Source organism: Selaginella moellendorffii, unplaced genomic scaffold (assembly GCF_000143415.4).
Source record: "Selaginella moellendorffii unplaced genomic scaffold, v1.0 SELMOscaffold_50, whole genome shotgun sequence".
NCBI lineage: Eukaryota > Viridiplantae > Streptophyta > Lycopodiopsida > Selaginellales > Selaginellaceae > Selaginella > Selaginella moellendorffii.
In genome coordinates this window covers 498,563-516,545 of record NW_003314311.1, presented here as the reverse complement: position 1 = coordinate 516,545, position 17,983 = coordinate 498,563, and the positions used below count along the sequence as shown (strand labels likewise).

Here is a 17,983-nt window from a genome sequence, read left to right as displayed (position 1 = left end):
AAGTGATTATCTTGGTAGTAAACATAACTTCTTTTTTTTCCCCTCAAATCCTAGCACCTCACGCTAAATCAAATGAAATCCAGATCTGGGAGTCTGGCATAAATTGAGACAAAACTACATGCTATGCTCCTTTACCATCTTGCATGTTTGACAATATCCATCTATACCAACCAAAAGAAACATCCTTAAAGCTTTGGTTATGTTTGGGAAGATGTCAAAAGGTTGCTGTTTCCAAGCATGGAGCCACAAATCTTCCAGTACTGGGATTATTTGTGGGATTTGTGGATAGTTTATTACATTACATTACATTAACTCCCATAAATAGCCAATTCCTTGACTGAACTGGGATGGCGTTGTTTATCTCTGCTTACTGCCCATTGGTGAAGTATATAAGAATTTACCGGTGCAGTAACAATTGCTGGTGTCTCATGCATGACCCATTCTATAAAAACGGCAGCTGTGGGGGTTTCTCAATCGTGTTATCGATAGTTTTCTTTCACTTCTTTGTTTGATCTCTAGCAATGGCCACCGCTGCTGCTGGAGCTGCTATCACGGCCACCTGCGACTGTACTGCTGGATGTGCTTGTGGGAATCCATGCCCATGCGGAGATCATTGCAAGTAAGAGATATCTTTGTGTTTCTAGAACTGTTGATCAATCAACAAATCCCTTGATCACAGATGTGTAGCAATGGGTAGAGTTGCTGGACGAACGTAAGTTTCTGTTATGGATCCTTTGCTTTCCAATATATACATTATGCTGGTTTTGCAACTCTTTTGATCATGTGCTAGTGGCCACGACGGAGTTTTCTGCGAATGCGGTGCAAACTGCAATTGTGAGACATGCACCTGTGCCAAGAAAACTGCCTCAGGCGAGCCCTTCTGCAAGTGTGGCCGGACATGCAGTTGTGAGACTTGCTCTTGCCCCAAGCCCGTGCAAGGTTGATGGATCAAGGAAGAAAATTCTTGCAATTCTTAGCTCAATAATGAATTGATTTGCAATTGTTCTGGATCAAGGAAGAAAATTCTTGCAATTTTTAGCTCAATAATGATTTGATTTGCAATTGTTCTGTGTAGACATATTGTGGTTCAAATTCTGGTCAAAATGATGCCAAGCAAATGCTTCCTCCTCTGTATTATATTTAATGGACTGAAATATGAATAATGAAAGTGAAGTATTTTCGTCATGAACCTTCATTTGAGTTGTAATCTTTATCGAGACAAATCGGCGCAGTGGAACTTTGAGTATTAATTTCCTCCTCTTTTTTTCTACATTGGAAAGTAAAGAGACTTCGGTTTTGGAGTTTTGAAGCTGGGGACCGTGGATCGACCTGGGAAAGTTATATCCTCGTCCACTTTGACAGTGCTATCTCGAATGGAAGTCTTTACCTAATTGTTGAGTTGGAGGCGATCCATTCCTCTGTAAACCGGATTTCTCCCCGACAAGTAAGAGATCATACGCCTAAACACACACCAAAAAAGAAAGTTAAAAAAAAAACTATGGAGTATTTTGGAGAGTTTTGGATACCTGTGGGATATGACGAATGTGATGTAATGGAAGCTCTCCTCGCTGGAAGCGATTTTAGTAGAAGGATAGAAAGCTGGAACGACAACGAGCGAGCATTGTTCCAGTTCTTCGTCGAGAACTCTCTCGCCACTGGGATCCACGACCTCGATCCTTCCTCGTCCATGAACGACGTAGAGGATCTGATGGCTACCATGGAACCAATTTGGAGCGACCATGGCTCCCTGGAAAAAACTAGTATTAACTCACAGAAGATGGAGGTCTCTACCTTGTTGAGATGGACACACTCGATACCAAGCCCCAAGGTTCGTAGAATAGGAAGCTTGTAGCTGCTGAGCTCTCGGATCCCGCTCCCCACCGTTTTGGACGCGAACGTCGGGATGGATCTCGCGGAGGCGATAGATGAAGTTTCGATCGAAAGCGCTGGTGGCATCTGGGAAAGTTACGTCCTCGTCCACTTTGACAAAGCCAACACCGCTTTGGCCCTCCAAGACGTCTCGAACGCTGCTCTTGTCCATTTCGCTGGCCCGTGAAAGAACTCCCGAGCTGAAGCCATGGATCACAGCTCCAAAACCAAATCCTCTCCGGCTTTGCTCGTCCGGCTTTCCTCCGGCCACAAGGAATGGCTGCCAAGTAAAAAAAAAAAGGATTTTGATAAGCGTCTCTACAAGAACGATGGAGGAAAAAGAGAGATTTTACCTTTGTGTGACGATTGTCAGCCAGATGTGCGACTCCCATGATTTCCAGCTCATCGTCTCCGCCGTTGTACCACCACAAAGCCACTCCTTGCGGAACTGCGACAACATCTCCTCTCTCGACTTTAAAACAGCTCTCCCGTGTCTTGCGATCATCAAGAGAGATGAAAATCCCAACAAGTCCACCACCTATCGTTTTAGAAGCATAGAACCAACCTTACGAGCACTTAGCGAAGAACAGTTTGAGAACTATAGCTATACCTCAAGTGACAATGTGGAGCAGGGAAGAGTCGAGATAGAATTGAAGCAAGAGACCCCTACGCTTGAGCATCGTCCGGCCAGCCACAACTCCGAGCTCTTCGAAAACTCCGGAGCCTTCCCAGACTTCCAATTTTCCACCGTCGGATTTGAGCGCCACTCGAGCATCCTGCGGCCTCAAATCGCTCCATGATGAGCGCGAGAAAAAATGCGAGAAATCCTCTCAGTGATCTCATATCTTTTGGATGATCGAGAGAGCGAAGGCTTCCTGGCTTTGGCGCTGTGATGGATCCTCGCTCCATGGATTTATAAGCTGGGAGAATTCGTGCATGGAGGTAGCGTGCCTGCAAGGAAAAGTTTTCACAGAAAGAGGGAAATGACACTGCTCCACTGCTCCGCCATGGCAGCTCCTGGGCGATCGTTTGCCCTAATCTCTGGGCGCTAGCCCTAAAAACCGGGGCATACTGTTCTTCTCTCCAAGATGCCCTTCACGGGCATGAGGCAGCGCGGTAGGGTTCTTACTGGACAGCGCACTCGATCTGGAAGCTAGGGTTTCCATGACGCCTTGATCCACGCGCCGCATTCTTCCTGGATCGGCGGCACTCTCAGGTTCGCAAACTTCTCTAGATCTGAGGCGTGCGCGGCCCGTGCAGTGATCGATGACCGCTCGTGCATAGCCAGGATCGATCGATCGACTCGCCCGCCCTAAGATCTCCAGGATGGAGGAGGGAAATCCTCAAGAGATCGCGGTGGCCGGCCCAAGCCGCGATCGCCCGGCGGATTTCTCTGTGCCGCGCAAGAAGCGCGCGATGAAGAGCCAGCCCCGGCAAATGCAGAGCAGCATCGACGTCCTGGCGGAGGTCCTGGCGGAGCGATGCGGCGATCCCGAGGGGGCGGTGTGCGAGTCCGAGGAGATCGAGGAGGACGATGGCTGTGGTGGCGAGGACGAAGAGGGCGGCAGCGAGGACACCAATCCCGACGATAGCACCGCCCGGAGTAGCGGGCTGGACAAGGATCGAGGAGGAGGAGCAAAGAAGCGGGGCATGGAGCCTTACAAGTTCACGCGCTGTAAGCTCAAGAACCGGCACTTCCTCCGCGAGGGACAGGGGCTGGCGATGATCCGGAGCCTTGGGCTCGAGCAGTTCTTGCTCCACACCGAGGTTCCCAGATTCAACAAGAGCTACTGCACGGATTTCATCACGACTTACAGCCACCACAAAGGTGCCGGGGTGGTGAATGGCCGGCTCATCAAGATCACTGCGCAGGCCGTGAGGAAGCTCACGGGTCTCCCTCTTGGAACCCGAGGCGAGCGAGCCATCGTTCACGACGTCCGGGCGGAGGATCTTCCGGTGATGGACAGGCTCATTCCGGGGCTCAAACGGACGAGCTATGGATACGACTTGCGGTATCTGCGATACAAGGACCAAACCGAGACGTTCGTGGCAGTGGCGAGTGCTCTGTCCGAGAAGCTGGTCTGCCGGACTTTCAAGCTGACTTACATCAAGGGGGCGATCATCCTGGCCATGGAGACGTCGCTGCGGCTCAAGGTGCTCATGCAGTGGGCCGACTTCATGGCCGAGACGATCAAGAACGCGATCAAGCTGACGAAGCTGAGGACGAGGAACGTGAGGTTTGCGTTTGGCGAGTGGCTGACGGGGATGATCGAGAACGCTCTCGGGGAGGAGCTGGAAGGGGAGAAGGGAACCGGACTGGTGGAGAACGGGTGCAGCGGCTCCCAGGGTGAGATGAAGTTCCAGGAGAAGGAGGAGCCGATGGAGAACGACGTTGCTTTGCTACTCATGGCGGCAGCTCCAGCTTTAGCCCCAGCTCCAGAGAGTGTGCTTGCGATCGAAGCTCCACAGCAGCAGCAGGAAACGCTGCCGCTCGTCGCTCTAACGCCTCACAAGATCAAGAAGCGCGTGAGAACAGCGATGCCAACCACGACGGCGTGCGGCAGCGACTCTACGAGCGAGGAAGTGAAGCGTCTCCAGCAGCAGCTAGCCGACGCCGAGAGACGGGAGCGATGGTACGTGACGATGAATCTCAGCATGGCCCGCGAGCTGGAGAGGCTGAGGCTGGAGCTGGAGTCGGTCAAAGGCGGGCAGAGCGCGGCGCTGGCCGTGAAAGACGCGGCGGAGCCGAGGGAGCCAGCGGAGGAAAGCAAGGAAATGCCACTGGCTCTCAGGAGCTCCACGCCGAGGAACGGAGAGGAGGCACAGATCGACAGGGTCATCGAGAGCCTGGAGAAGAAGAGCGCTGTCCACGAGCAGGAGGTATCACGGCTCAAGCAGGAGCTGGAGGAGCAAAGAAAACTCATCGAGCTGGTCAAGAGGAGCCGGGGGATTCCACTGGAGGCGATCGATCGACGCGAGCAAAAGCGATTGCGTCGCGAGTTGGAGAAGGACAAAGCCAAGACGAATCCATCCTAGTGTAAAAAGTAAGTTCTTTCCTTCCTTTGCATTGACACCATCTTTGCCTTTACCACTCGACACCATCTTCGTTTTTCCCATTGACACCATCTTTGTTCTTCCAGATTAGCATTCGTGGATCGACTAACTTGCGGTGGAAAAAGAAGAAAGAAGAAAGCAAGTTGTGATAGCGAGACAAAAGGTACGCTGTGTTTGGTCCCATTTGGTGTGGTCATATTAATACAGTGGTTGGAATTTTACAGATCAGGCAGCCAAGATCTCTACTCTCTTTCTCTTCCTTGACGGCGAGCAATCGAATCTAAATCTGATACTGGTGGTGGTGGTGGTGGCGGTGGAACACCGCGCCTTGGAATGACGCAGGCATTGAGCTGTGAAGGCTGTCGTCACACTTGAGCCGCACGGAAAGCTCCTCCTCGTGATCGCTGCCCGTGTGATGCTGCTCGTCGTCGTCACCGCCACCAAATTCTGGATGGTGGTGATGGTGATCCTCCTCCTCCACACGCAAGCCCGGCCGGATCCCGGCGGCGGCGGCGCCGCTGCCACCGACGAATCCCGCCGCCTGGCCTTTCTCGTGAGCCGCTTGCTGGAGTGCCTGGAGCTGCTTGAGAGTGGCGAGCGTGTCCACGTTGTACGGCGGGGCGCCGCCACCGCTGCTGCCGCTACTCCTGGTACGGAGGAGAGGTAGAGTGGAGGAGGACCTTTGGTGGTGGTGGATTTGCATGGTGCCGCCAAAGGTGGCACCCTCGTAGGCCTGGAACGAAGCAATCGGGAATGGCTCGGGCGTGACGCCGCTCAATCGCTTGAGGTAGAGACGATACTTCTGCACAGGGAAGAAGATAGAGCGTTGGAAAAGAGAGAAAGAACAAAATGGTAATGCGATTACCTGGAGGTGACTGGCGACGTTCTCTCTCGTGAGCCCCTGGATATTCATCACCTCGAGAATCCTCTTTGGCACGGCCTCTATGACAAGAAACTTAGAATGTGAGCTCTCGAGATCGAAGAAAACAAGAAGTAACTTACTTTCGATTCCTATGTGGTTGATGGCCTTGACGAACTGCTGGTGGAGATCGAATGACCACACCACCCTCGCCTTCTTGTTGCTGGCGATGCTCCTCATGCTCTCGTCGCCGCCACCGCCGCCAAAGTCGCAGCTCGGACGCTTCTTCTTTCGCAGGAGGCGGAGGTCAACGTCGGCCTCCTCGGAGGAATCCGTGGGGGTTGACCTCATGAAGTCCTCCCACTCCTCGGGAGCTTCGTCTCGGACAGCCGAGTCCTTGGTACGCCGCCGGACGACATGCTGCCAGATGTTCCGTAGCTCCTCGATCCTCACGGGCTTCACCAGGTAATCGCAGGCTCCATACACGACGCCCTTCATCACCGCGTCCGTCTCGCCGCTGGCGGACATCACTGTTGCAAGGAAACAAAAGAGTGTGAGTGTGAGCGTCACCATTAGAATCTTTGTTGCTTTCTTCTCTCTTCTGTTTTGTTTCTACGGGTTTGCCGTAGCTGTCCCCGGTTTGTTTCGTCCTGGGCGAAAGCATTAAAGAGGGAGAGAAGACTTACTGATAACGGGGATCCCCATCTCCAAGCCAATGAGCTCCAGCAGCTTGAAACCGTCCATGTCAGGCATATGAACGTCGCTGATCACTACGTCGAATGATTCTTTCCTCTCCCGGAGGATTGTCAAGGCTGCTGTCGCACGGCTGCAAGTTGTAACTGCGAGAGAAACCACACTCCAAGTCAGAAAGAAAGAACCACGAGACAACAGGCAAGAGGTACATCCCAGCGGACTTTTACTTGGAAAAAGATAAACTCCAAGACAGAGTATCTAGCAGCAGCCAAAACAATTTGAGAGTCAAGCAGCACACAGGAAAAAAAGCTTTTAAGAGTCAAGCAGCAAAGTGTTTCAAGAAGAACAAGCAATGACTTTCGAGTGGATTGAAAAGAATTGGAGTGAAAGCTTACCAGCATACTTGCATTCTCGCAGCATTCGCTCTAGCAGAGTGAGGCAGCAAGGATCATCGTCCACGACCAACACCTTGAGACCTGTGGGCGAGAAGTGATCCATTTAGCGCATAAAAGTTATCCTGCGAAAAGAATAAAAAATCTGGATGAAACAGTGCTTGGCAAAGGAAGGATGGAGCTCGAGCTCCACAGAAGAAGAAGGAGGAGAAGAAGAAAGTCTCTGACACACAAGAACGATCGAGCTCCAAACGAAAGAAAGAAATCTCAAGGCGCAAGGATTGAAGAGAAGAAAGAAGAAGAAACATGATCGAAATATCGCCGGGCGAGGGCTAGGGATTGCGATCGAGCTCATCCCCGATCGAAATATCGCCCCGCGAGGCTCCGGAGCATCGAGAGGAGGGATTAGAGAGCGAAGAACACAAGTACCTGGCCTGGCCGCTGGAGAAACGATGCCAAGATCCTCCCGCCGACACAAATTTACGCGATCGCGAGAGGCGCGAGATCAGATATTCTCATGGAAAGTTCACACGCGCCGTGACGCCCCACTCGCGGCCTGCATTCGCCATTTGCCTGCCCGGCGCCCGCGCAGCGCGCTCGATCCGATTATCCCACTTGACGCGGAAGAACAAAAGGGAAAAAAAAATTAAACGCAAAGTCCAGTTGTCCATTTTTGTCGAATCGGCCATGGCCCATGTACGGAGACTTCCATACTGCCACGTGGCAGATTGCTACTGGCTCGCAGCAAGAACGTTTGAACATGCCAATTGTCAAATTGTGTGCGCCCGTGTGTCTTGGTACATCTTCTCTCTCGCTCTTCGTTGGGTGACCTAAAAATTGTATGGGCACGCGCGCAAACCAGGCTTTACCTTATCAAATTCGAGTGGAACACGCAACGCAGCAACACCGCCTCAATTTCAAAGAGATTAAACATGTAACAACACACGAGAAAGACTTTGGGCGATTGAATGCTCCAACTTGCAATGCCAGAGAGACGCGATGGAAGAAAAAAAAGAAAAAAAAAGAAAAAAAGAAAGAAAAAGAGAGGAAAGAAAAGATAATCGAAAAGACCCTTCCGGTTAGTTTGCTGGATTTCCACTGCTACACTGTTGGTGGTGGTGGAACCCTCTCTTTCCTCTTTTTCTTTCCTCCGCCACCTTTTTTCGCTACCCTAAGATCATTGTCAACTAACCAGATAGATTTGCTCCCTGACGTGACATGGAGTGTTCCAAGCCACACAATGCGGGGCGCAACTTGGATGCCCAAGCAAAAAGCCTGAAAAGATCTTTGGCTCGCCAACTTTGTTTGATGGCTATTCGCGCACTAGATTTGTTTGACAATCGCTCAATCGAATATCCTCTTACCAAATGAAAAGCTATGCTTTTTATTTTACTGTGCCAAAGGAACCCATTCTAGCTCGAGCTGGACCTCGCCGCTCTCGACGTTCTGGAGCTTTACAGCCAAATCCTGCTTTATTTGACCCCCGACTAATCTAATCACGCTGTCACTTACAAGCGCGTTCTCGGCCGTGGCCAGGCATCTCCCTATTTGGACTTCTCCCGGATCAACGATTTGGTCTTCCATCGCTTCCTCTAAAACGCTCGCCGCCGCTACGATCGGCTGTAAATCCACCTCCACTTCTCCCATAATATCGTCCGCCGAGAACTTGTCATAGTCGAAAACTTGCTGTGACACAAAAAGCGAAGAGAAGATCAATCCTGTCACAAAAGGTTTAAAGAAACTTACGAGCTTGAGTGGAACAGGAGGCCCGCTTGGAACCGATAACATGATCTCTTCGTCCCAGACTGGATTTAAGTTGCTGTTCACAACCTTGGTTTTAGCCGTCTATCGGAAACAAGAGTTTTATGAGAGCAAAGAACGAAGGAGAGTAGTACCTGATGGCCCAAGTTCAGTACCACGTAAGGATCACTCGTGAGAATGTCTCTTACGGCCAAGTTCGTCCCTTTGACAACTCGCACTTTGAGCAAACCGAGGAACTCAACCATGGCAGCCTGAAATAAAAACGCAAGCTTAGTCGTGAGGAAACTTGGCAAGGCTCAATCAAAGCGCACAGACTGATTTAGATGGAGAGTTTTTGGATGTCTTCTTTCGGGACAGGAGATGCCGCATGGAAGATCGACGAGAGGTTGAGGAAGGACGCTCTTCCTCTTGTCTAAACGACTGCCTGTAATGGGAAGAATGGTTTGTGGAATTCAAGCGGAGTGTGGGCTTCACAAAGTCTTGGTACTCGTATTTTCTCCTGAGAAAGAATGGAAAGAAGTGTGAGATAGTCTAAGGAAGAATGCAATAGTCTTACACTATCCATTCCCTTCGCTCCTCCATAGTCGAATCTGGACATGGCTTCCGGCTTCCAGCGGGCAAATGGGCCTCGTAGATTGCATTCGCTGCCGCATTTCCTCCAACTTCAGCCATCACAGAGACCTGTTCGTCTGTCCATTCATCCAACGAGGTCGACATCACCTATTAGAACAAAGAAAAGGGAAGAAAGCAAAGAAAGTTGGAGAGAATCACTGTCAAAAGAGAGGAAATAAGAGAGGACAGTACCTTAGAAATATGAACGCCAAGGCTGCGATGGATCCCAGAGCATTGTATGCACACGAAAACCCCCAAATTCGCAGATCTGCTCGATTTCAGTGCTCAGAGATGACGGCGCTAGCTCAGAAATTCAGCACTTACGCCCATTTCGGATCGGCAGCTCCACAGTCGGCGCACACGCGATTGTCCCGCTGCGCCAAAAGCCTCTTTAGCCCCTGCATTTGATGCTCAAGAACCCTAAAACCCCGACAAAAAAGTTTTAAGAACCCTAAAGTATGCCGGTATATTCTGTTTTTAAAAAAGAATCCGTTGACCATCTAAAGTAGCGCGTTTGATAGCAGCACATAGCCCGCGGCGTTTTGGGGCTCGATTTCCAGGATTTGCTTGGCGGCATCGATCCCGCGGCGTGGATCGCGCTGGAATCTATAGCAGGATAATAAAGATTCCCACGCCGCGGCGGTGGCGGCGGTGGGCATTCGTTGGATCATTTCCATCGCGGCTTTGAGCTGCCCTAATCGCCCCAGCGCCGAGACGATGCACGAATAGTGGTCTTGGGTTGGGACGATGCCATAGTCGATTTCCATGGAGGCCAAATAGGCGTAAATTTCGGCCACCTGGCCCAAATGCGCGCACGCCACGAACACGCCCAGAAAAGTTACGTCGTTGGGGTGTACGGCATCCATGGCCATGGTCTGGAAGCTCTCAATGGCTGTAAGGCCGTACCCTAAATGGGCATACACTGTGACTAGCGCCGTACAAGAGACCACGTCTCTCTCTGGCATTGTGTCAAAGAGTTTTTTGGAAATGGGTATATGCCCGGCTTGGGCATATGCTGATACCATTCGATTCCAGGAGACTAGATCTCGCTCTGGGAATCTTTCGAAAAGAGCTTTCGCGAGAACAAATTCAAAGTTGCCTAGAAAACCACACAAAAGAGCTGTGAAGGTTATTATGCTTTGGACGGGCATCTTAACAAAGATTCTTCTTGCGGCATCTAAATGCCCATGTTGGGTATATGCGATGATCATGGTAGTCCATGAAATAACGTCCCACTCGGGCATTTGGTCAAATATTCGTTTCGATTCCTCCAAATTTCCGGACTTCGAGCTTGCCACAAGCATTGCATTCAAAGTTGCGAGATTTTTCTCTCGCGATGCTTTAAACACCATAGCCGCATTTTCCAAATCACCATGGTCAGCATAAGCTTGAATCATGGTGTTCCAAGAGATTAAATTCCTCTCCGGCATTCTATCAAAAAATTCACGTGCCACCTTTGTATCACTCGCGCTCGCTTGAACGATCGCGTTCCAAGCGACCAAATCGTGGCCAGACATCGCTCTAAAGATTCCTCTAGCCTCTTCCATTCGTCCGTGCTGTCCGTACCCGTTAATCACGACCGTCCACGAGACCACATTGAGCGAAACCAACGGCCGATCCAGCATCTCTCTCGCGAGGTCCATTTGCCCTGCTAGGGCATATGCTGTGATGAGAGAGTTCCATCCTACTGGATCTTTCTCGGGCGATCGATCGAGCAAAAGCTTTGCTCGATCGAAGCTCCCGTGCTGCGCGTAGCCTTGGATCAAGGTATTGATCGTCACTGCGTTGTGCTCTGGCATTCGATCGAAGAGATCCTGCGCCCCTTCCAGATGCCCATGAAGAACAAACGCTTGGAGCATCGCGTTCCAGGCGATGAGATCCTTCTCTACAATCCCTAGGAACAAGCTCCAGGCCTTGCGGAGATGCCCCAATCTGGCAATCGCGACGATCGCGCTTGTGATGAGCACGGTGTCGAGAAGTGGGATCCGGCGCAGCAGCTCCATGGCCGGATCCACGAGATCTCTCGCGAGGAAGGCCTCGATCATAGCAGCCCACGAGAAGAAATCCCGGTCGGGCATGCGATCGAAGAGATCCTTGGCTTCGGTCACTCGCCCAGCGCGGGAATAGGCCTCGATCATGGAATTCCACGACACGGTGTTGCGCTCCTCCATCCTGGCGAAGAGATCGATCGCGTCGCCCAGCTCCCCAGCGTCAGCGAGCGCCCGGAGCATCGAATTCCACGACTGAATCGTTCGGATTGTCGCGGGCATCCGCTGGAATGCCGCTCGCGCGAGATCCAGGCGCCCGTGCTGCGCGTAAGCGGCGATCATCGTGTTCCACGAGAACACGTTGGGGCGATCCAGCGCCGCGAATGCGCGGGTCGCGCGATCCAAGCTCCCGCATCTGGCGAATGCGCGGATCACCAGATTGGCGAGGAAGATGTTCCGGGAGTGCCCGCTGCTGTGGATCTCATCCTGGATCTCGCTGACCCTGGCGAGATCCCGGGATTTCTCGCAGGATCGCAGGAGGGTGGCATAGAACTGGACGTCTTCCATGGCTGGATAGATAGATAAGAACTTCTTGGAAGAACTTCTTAGATCTTCCATTGGATCTTCCATTACTTGCGACTTCCAGCATTGAGCCAAGCATCAATGGAGCTGGCGCGTCCAGAGAAGAACTCGTGAGACAACGCCTGGGACGCCGACAGCCGCGAGGCTGGATCGTAGACCAAGAGCTTCTCGATCAAGCGCAGCGCCTCTCCGGACGCTCGCGGCAAAATCCTGGCCAGAGTCACTGGCGGGCGATCGTCGTTGAAGCAAATCTTGTCATAGTCGGGGAGGCTGGAGATCCCGGGCCAGATCGTCTCGTTTGGAACACCGAGAACTCTCACCACCCTGCTCAGCTGATCTATGTCGGAGGCTCCCGGGAAGAGTGGCTCGCCTTGGATCAATTCGCCGAGGATGCAACCCACGGCCCAGAGATCCACCGCGAAGTTGTAGCTCGTCGAACCGTAGAGGAGCTCCGGAGCTTTGTACCACCTCGTCCCCACGCAGTCGGTCATCTCTCCGCGGAAGTCATCGTTTCCGACCTGTGAAGAACACCACCACATCTTAGAACTCTGAGAAAGAGAGAACTTAGAACTGAGAGAGAGAACCGAGAATTTAGAACCGTAAAACCGAGAGAGAGAGAGAGAGAACTTAGAACTGAGAGAGAGAACCGAGAATTTAGAACCGTAAAACCGAGAGAGAGAGAGAGAGAGAGAGAGAACTTAGAACAGAGAGTGAGCGAGAGAGAGAACTTAGAACTTCGAAGAGAGAGAGAGAGAGAGTCTCTACCTTGTACCAATCGGAATCCTTGTTGGAAGTTTTCTCCCACTCGCCATCGCTGTAGCGATCGTTCCTGCTTCGAGCACCATCTTCTTCTTCCTCTGCATCGCTCACTCGAGGACTAACTTCGGTGCCGGAGTCTTCGATTTCCAGACGATCGTAGCTCTTGCTGCCTCGAATCTGTGCTGGAACCATCGTCTCCGGCTGCTGCTCTGACGATGTCGCGGCCGACTTGAGCTTGAAGCTCCCGCCCTGGAGCCATGCCTCGATCTCCTCACTGTCGAGTTTCTTGCCGCTGCCAAATCGATCGAACTCCTCTCCTCCCTTGAGCTTCTTCTTGCCGCTGGAAGAATCCTTCACCGCTTCCTCGACGTTCTCCACTGGCAGGACGAGCGCCGTGCCAAAGTCCGCCACCTTGAGCACGCCATCGCTGGAGATGAGAAGATTGGATGGCTTGAGATCCCTGTGCAAGATCCCAGCACTGTGGCACTCGGCCACTGCCTTGAGGATTTGCTCCATCCAGTTCCTGGCCTCGAATTCCTGGAAAGGGATCTCCTTGCGCTCCTCTATCACCTCCGCGAGAGAGCCCGGAAGAAATTCCAGCACCAGCAATACCCCGGGATGGAGCCAGACGTGATCCAAGAGCTGGACGACATGGCTGGAGTTTGTGAGGAGCTGGAGAGCGGCCAATTCGCGCGAGGAGCTCTTGCCGTCGTGGACTTCCTTGAGCGCGACGTGGAGGCCGTCGTCACGGCGCTTCCCGTGGTAGACATCCGAGTAGGCGCCGGATCCAATGGGATCCAGCACCGCGTACCTGGCCAAGACCTCGCGATTCTCGTAGATGCTCCAGCTCGCGAATTTGGCCGCGGCAGCGCCCTCCTCTTCCTCCTCACTCTCCATGAATCGATCGCTCCCTGGCGTCAGCCCTAATGTAGGTTCTAGGGCTTTAAACAAGAACAAAAGAATATACTTTAATATTCATGTTGGAAGTTATAATTTATATAATTATTTAAATATTAGAATAAACTAAAATATACTAAAAGTGTTTAGGAAATTTTATAAATTATAAACATATTTATAATTAGCAATATAAAGATCTGATAGAATATTTTAAAATATTCAAGCATAGTTTAGGTATATTCACTAGTTTTTGCTTTTATATGTATATAAATGGATTGAATTTGAGCTTATTGAGGTCTCCCTGGTTCAACTTCCACTTAGTCAGAGACAGGAGAAGTCTAAGTGGAAGACTTCTCGGGATTGTCTTCCTGAGAATCAGGAAGTTGAACCTTCTCGGGATGCCAGCAAATCCACGGACCTGGAAGAAACAAAAGAGTAGAAGAAACACAAGCTTTTGTGTGATCCTTTAAAGAGTCAGAATTTTAAAAGGAGTAAACGTCTTCCTCTAAATCAGTCTGTTTTTCAGTTTACACCATCTTTGCAAGTTCCTTAACTCCAAAGCTAATGCGAATGCTCCTTAACTCTCAGATTTCAAGGGTGGTGTATGAGTTAAGATATCCCGAAATTAGTTATTCTCTTTTATCATTTCCAGTAAGAAAGTTTTTGAGCTTCTGTGTTCTCTACGCAATTATGGGAAGTATCAGTTTTTGTTTGGAAAAACGACAACTACACAAGTACAATCAAACCAAAATTTAGATGTTCACTGAAACAGATGCTGGGAACCCCTGACCAACTTCTAAACCTCTTACTTAGTTTACCTTAGCACCTCTCGAAAATTTTGTACAGATTTTCTAGACACGCGACCTGGCAGGGACGAACGCGCTTGAGCATCAGAATGGCGATGAGAATGGCGTACCTGGAGTGCAGTACCGTCAGTCGCCATCCTTACCGGTGGTTTTAGCAACAGCTTCATGGCTGGAAAGAGTACATGCTGAATCGTCCAGTCTCTCTGGGACCATTTGCTTTCTGCTTCCAAACCGACATCTTCGTCCATTTCGGTTTCATTACTTTCTGCGCAAACAGCTGTGACAAAGGATAACAGTTTTCATAGCTCTTACCCGGAGGATTGGTTGAAGGTCTCGGTAACAAGGGAGGGTGAAGAGCGTAAAACTCCGAAAGCGCCCTTGCTACCGCTTCAAAGCACTCGTCCTCTACATCACAATCGACCTGCCAAAGTTTTGTTTCTTAAAAGTGCATACGGTTCGCCTGTATCACATACGCTTTTCGAAAGATGCAGGGCGAAAAGAGGGAGCCTGTCCATGTCCGGCGTATGCTGCTCCACGATCAAGGGAAGTGTGCAAACGTTCCCATTATCGTCAATGTCAATCGAGAAACACTCTCGCAAAAACTCAGCACGCTTTAAAATCTGGTTACAGTAAACCTGCACAACACACGTCAGTAGGACATTAAGTTACAGATATTTCAACTCACCTGAGCTATTCCATCCTTAGATCCATCTGTAGCATGATAGTTCCCACACTGTTCCTCCTCGTCCAAAGCCATGACTATTAAGTCATACACTGGCGCAGGATTGCTGAGCCGGAGTGCATTTAGACGTCTAAGCCGGACGAGTGCCTGTTGGTACATCAACTCTTTGCTGAAAGCATGAATTTTGTTTGTCAGCATTCGTCCCTTTAAAAAAAAATATATTACCTCAGAGTCAAGCAGTTCATAAGATAAAGCCTCGTCTTATGTTGGATCAACGCCAAGACATCGTCCGCCATTCCAATAAACGTAGAGTGCCTTATGATTTCGAGCAGGCCTGTCAATATCAAATGAAAACCAGCAAATGTGGTATTCCCTGTGTACCTGAATGTGTCTCTGTATCGACAGCGGCAAGCATACGTTCGACTGCAGACGAGCCAGAAGATGAGCCAGAAGTATCGTTGGAGTGCCGTCGTTGCCTTACAATTCGCCTGTTTCATCTCTAGTTGTCTATCAAAAGATCATAGGACACGGAAGCCTTACCGCATGGCTGTTAAATCATTTTTAAGCTCCGCTCCACTGGCAAGGAAAGCATGCATTCGTCCGGCGGGGCTTTGCGAGTCCGTCCTCACAAGCTTATTAACAGGTGCCTTTTGAGAGCTTTTATCTGATAATTGTAAGAAAAGAGAAAGAAAGAAAAGATCGAGAACGTACTCTCTGCTTGACTCCTAGGCTGTCCTTGTGGCAGAAATGCCGCTTCAAGCGAAGTCTGGACAACAATACAACTCTAGTCACTTGCTTGTAAACAAGAGTCGTACCTGAGCATAAAACGTCCGAGACTTGTTAGACTGCAAAAGTTCTTGTTCGACTGCTGTTTGGATTGCTTCTATAAGCGACTCTTGATTTAAAAAGCTCACCTGTTCAAATAAAAGATAATCAGTAGCTTCTTAGCGAGAACAAACTTCTTAAACCTCTTTCTTTGTTGGATGAACATTGACATCAACATGCTCCGAAGGAAGGCGAATAGACATGTAAATGTACGGTTTTGATGCCTTTGGTAGAACAGCCGCATACACAACCTCGATTGCCCTCTTCAGTGGAGCACAGTCCACCAAACGATCTGAAATGGAGCAGCTAACAAAGTCAAAAACTTTATATTCAATCAAGTCCATACCGTTTATAAACAGAATCATGGTTGTTCTCTTGGCACTGTAGTTTGCACTCGAAATGTAACCGTTCATCTCAAAAGAGTCCGAGGAATCGTTCTTGGAGGTTTTGATTTCGATAAGTTCTCGAGAGGTCCCAGGTCCATAGACTGCTCGAATTGCTTCCAACGCCGACGTGTTGCCAGGAGTTTGCACGTCTGCTCGTGCATCACCAAACTATGACAAACATGTGAATCGTTCGTCCCAAAAAAACGACACTGAAACGAACCTTCTTACACGAAAATCCGACTTTCGGATTTTGGATCGAGTATTTGCTGATCACGTCAACAACGCGAGCATACTCGTCACTTGGATTCTTGAAAGACTTTCTTCTAGCTGTGACATTGTAAAAGAGATTTTCCACCTGCAAAACACACAAAGTTGGAACAAGAAAAAAATAAAGAAAGAAAAAACCCTTAGCAAAGCATACGAACCATTATTTGGGTTCCTTTCACAGCAGCGCAAGGCCGAGGATCGCCTTCCATCGCTCCGTCCTTATACGAGGCTCTGAAATCCAAAAATCGAGAAACGTGAGCTTAAAGCTGCGTAAAGTTCACCTGTATCCATGAGTTTGGCCTTCAGTCATTGTAGTAACAGTGAGATGAGCTACGAAAGTCATACTCGCCAGAGCCTCCCCTCGGAAGCCCAGTGTGCTAACCCTTTGCAAATCCTCAAAGGCAGTGATTTTGGAGGTGGTGTGTCTCTCGCAGAGTATAGGAAGGTCTTCATACTGCAAGGAAACAGAAGAGGAAAATTCAATCGCAAACTTCGCTAAAACATCTCACATCTAGTCCAAATCGTCACAGCATTTCTTCAAGACTATGCTATACAAATCTCAAGCTACATTTTCTACCAGAAGGAAACTCTCGAAAATCTCTGGAATATCAAACAAACAACATACCCGGATCCCATGCCCATTGTCCGTGATCTGGATGAGCTTCAATCCCCCATCCTTGACGATGACCGAGACGACAGTGGCGCCGGCGTCCAGGCTATTCTCCAGGAGCTCCTTGAGAGCCGAGGCAGGGCGCTGGATCACCTCGCCCGCCGCGATCCGGTTGACGACGCTCTCCTCGAGCTTGCGGATTCTTGGCGGCAATGCCATATCCATCCCTTAAGCCCTAGAAACATCACGGGGTTTGGCGCCAATCATAAGAACCCTAATAGAAACGCTCATTAGATTGAATCCATTGGTAAAAGGCAATTAAAACAAACAAAACTATAGCTATTCATAGTAGTGATAATTGAAAGGGAATGCATACAATGTTAAGATTGTAAATTTTTAATAAAAATTATAAATTTTAATTTATCTTTGTGAAATTTTATTTAAACTTTTATTTTATGTATGAAAGACATATTACAGATAATTTATATCATTTTATTATTTTGTTTTGTGAGTGCCTGGAATATGGAAAGGGAATACAGAAATAATTAACCCAAAAACCCTAGCTTATATACAAGAGCGAGTGGTCCGGATTGAAACCAATCCGACGGCTACCAAAATCCACTACGCTAATATTAGTATACGGCATCGTAGCCGTACACTTGGCCCTCACATCATCCCCTCCTCTCGGAATAGTGGAAGGCCGTCAGGGTTCTCTTGTAGATGGGCCGGGATCTGGAGGAATGTCAAGTGGAGGCATCGGCGGATTTGTAGACGGTATTAACTGCTCCTGATCCCTTTGTATGAAGCGTTTTAACCGCTGCACATGCACAATCTCCGGAGGATCGGCCTGCTGAACGTCATGCCGAACCTCATAAACTTGCGGTCCAACTTGCCGCAACACCCGATACGGTCCTTTCCACTGCGCAAGGAGCCCCTTAGAT

The 17,983-nt window shown here is 49.7% G+C and overlaps 6 protein-coding genes across 11 annotated transcripts; 1 reads left to right on the top strand and 5 right to left on the bottom strand.

Annotated features, from left to right (window-relative positions):
* Positions 1-1,184: 1,184 nt before the first annotated feature.
* LOC9648325 (12S seed storage protein CRB) lies at positions 1,185-2,878 on the bottom strand. Its single transcript, XM_002981625.2, is given in 7 exon segments — positions 1,185-1,460; positions 1,527-1,747; positions 1,792-1,872; positions 1,874-2,149; positions 2,223-2,407; positions 2,534-2,645; positions 2,858-2,878. Coding segments are annotated over 7 exon segments (969 nt in total). The 3' UTR covers positions 1,185-1,387.
* On the top strand, positions 2,485-5,257 carry LOC9648169. Of its 2 annotated transcripts, none has more exons than XM_002981704.2 (3): positions 2,485-4,913; positions 5,010-5,086; positions 5,148-5,257. In XM_002981704.2, exon 1 carries the CDS (start codon positions 3,196-3,198, stop codon positions 4,903-4,905), a length of 1,710 nt encoding a protein of 569 aa, XP_002981750.1. In that variant the 5' UTR covers positions 2,485-3,195; the 3' UTR covers positions 4,906-4,913; positions 5,010-5,086; positions 5,148-5,257. The 2 variants fall into 2 exon arrangements, with proteins under 2 accessions (XP_002981750.1, XP_024542536.1); XM_024686768.1 differs by having other exon boundaries at positions 5,131-5,220.
* On the bottom strand, positions 5,097-7,409 carry LOC9648168 (two-component response regulator ORR21). 4 transcript variants are annotated; one of them, XM_024686771.1, is made up of 5 exons: positions 7,297-7,409; positions 6,871-6,992; positions 6,469-6,621; positions 5,926-6,312; positions 5,097-5,865 (listed from the first exon to the last, which is right to left on the bottom strand). In XM_024686771.1, the coding sequence occupies exons 2-5, from the start codon at positions 6,971-6,973 to the stop codon at positions 5,204-5,206; spliced, it is 1,305 nt and encodes a 434-aa protein (XP_024542539.1). In that variant the 5' UTR covers positions 6,974-6,992; positions 7,297-7,409; the 3' UTR covers positions 5,097-5,203. The 4 variants fall into 4 exon arrangements, with proteins under 4 accessions (XP_024542539.1, XP_024542537.1, XP_024542540.1 ...); XM_024686769.1 differs by having other exon boundaries at positions 5,097-6,312; XM_024686772.1 differs by having other exon boundaries at positions 5,097-6,312; positions 6,871-6,951; positions 7,297-7,405.
* An 818-nt stretch (positions 7,410-8,227) lies between these two features.
* LOC9648167 (ADP-ribosylation factor GTPase-activating protein AGD12) lies at positions 8,228-11,853 on the bottom strand. Of its 2 annotated transcripts, XM_024686755.1 has the most exons (7): positions 9,565-9,685; positions 9,433-9,508; positions 9,185-9,348; positions 8,944-9,127; positions 8,763-8,879; positions 8,614-8,712; positions 8,228-8,553 (listed from the first exon to the last, which is right to left on the bottom strand). In XM_024686755.1, exons 1-7 carry the CDS (start codon positions 9,642-9,644, stop codon positions 8,257-8,259), a joined length of 1,017 nt encoding a protein of 338 aa, XP_024542523.1. In that variant the 5' UTR covers positions 9,645-9,685; the 3' UTR covers positions 8,228-8,256. The 2 variants fall into 2 exon arrangements, 1 of the variants encoding a protein (XP_024542523.1); XR_002993779.1 differs by lacking the exons at positions 8,228-8,553; positions 8,614-8,712; positions 8,763-8,879; positions 8,944-9,127; positions 9,185-9,348 and having other exon boundaries at positions 9,435-9,508; positions 9,565-11,853.
* Positions 11,809-13,496, bottom strand: LOC9648165 (cyclin-dependent kinase 20). The gene is made up of 2 exons (XM_002981621.2): positions 12,576-13,496; positions 11,809-12,328 (listed from the first exon to the last, which is right to left on the bottom strand). Exons 1-2 carry the CDS (start codon positions 13,464-13,466, stop codon positions 11,858-11,860), a joined length of 1,362 nt encoding a protein of 453 aa, XP_002981667.1. The 5' UTR covers positions 13,467-13,496; the 3' UTR covers positions 11,809-11,857.
* A 658-nt stretch (positions 13,497-14,154) lies between these two features.
* LOC9648164 (DNA mismatch repair protein MLH1) lies at positions 14,155-17,269 on the bottom strand. The gene is given in 16 exon segments (XM_024686800.1): positions 14,155-14,330; positions 14,383-14,544; positions 14,547-14,693; positions 14,746-14,907; positions 14,958-15,123; positions 15,180-15,288; positions 15,336-15,442; positions 15,495-15,618; positions 15,666-15,720; positions 15,770-15,868; positions 15,923-16,071; positions 16,126-16,333; positions 16,386-16,520; positions 16,591-16,663; positions 16,714-16,886; positions 17,058-17,269. Coding segments are annotated over 16 exon segments (2,124 nt in total). The 5' UTR covers positions 17,268-17,269; the 3' UTR covers positions 14,155-14,285.
* Positions 17,270-17,983: the final 714 nt, after the last annotated feature.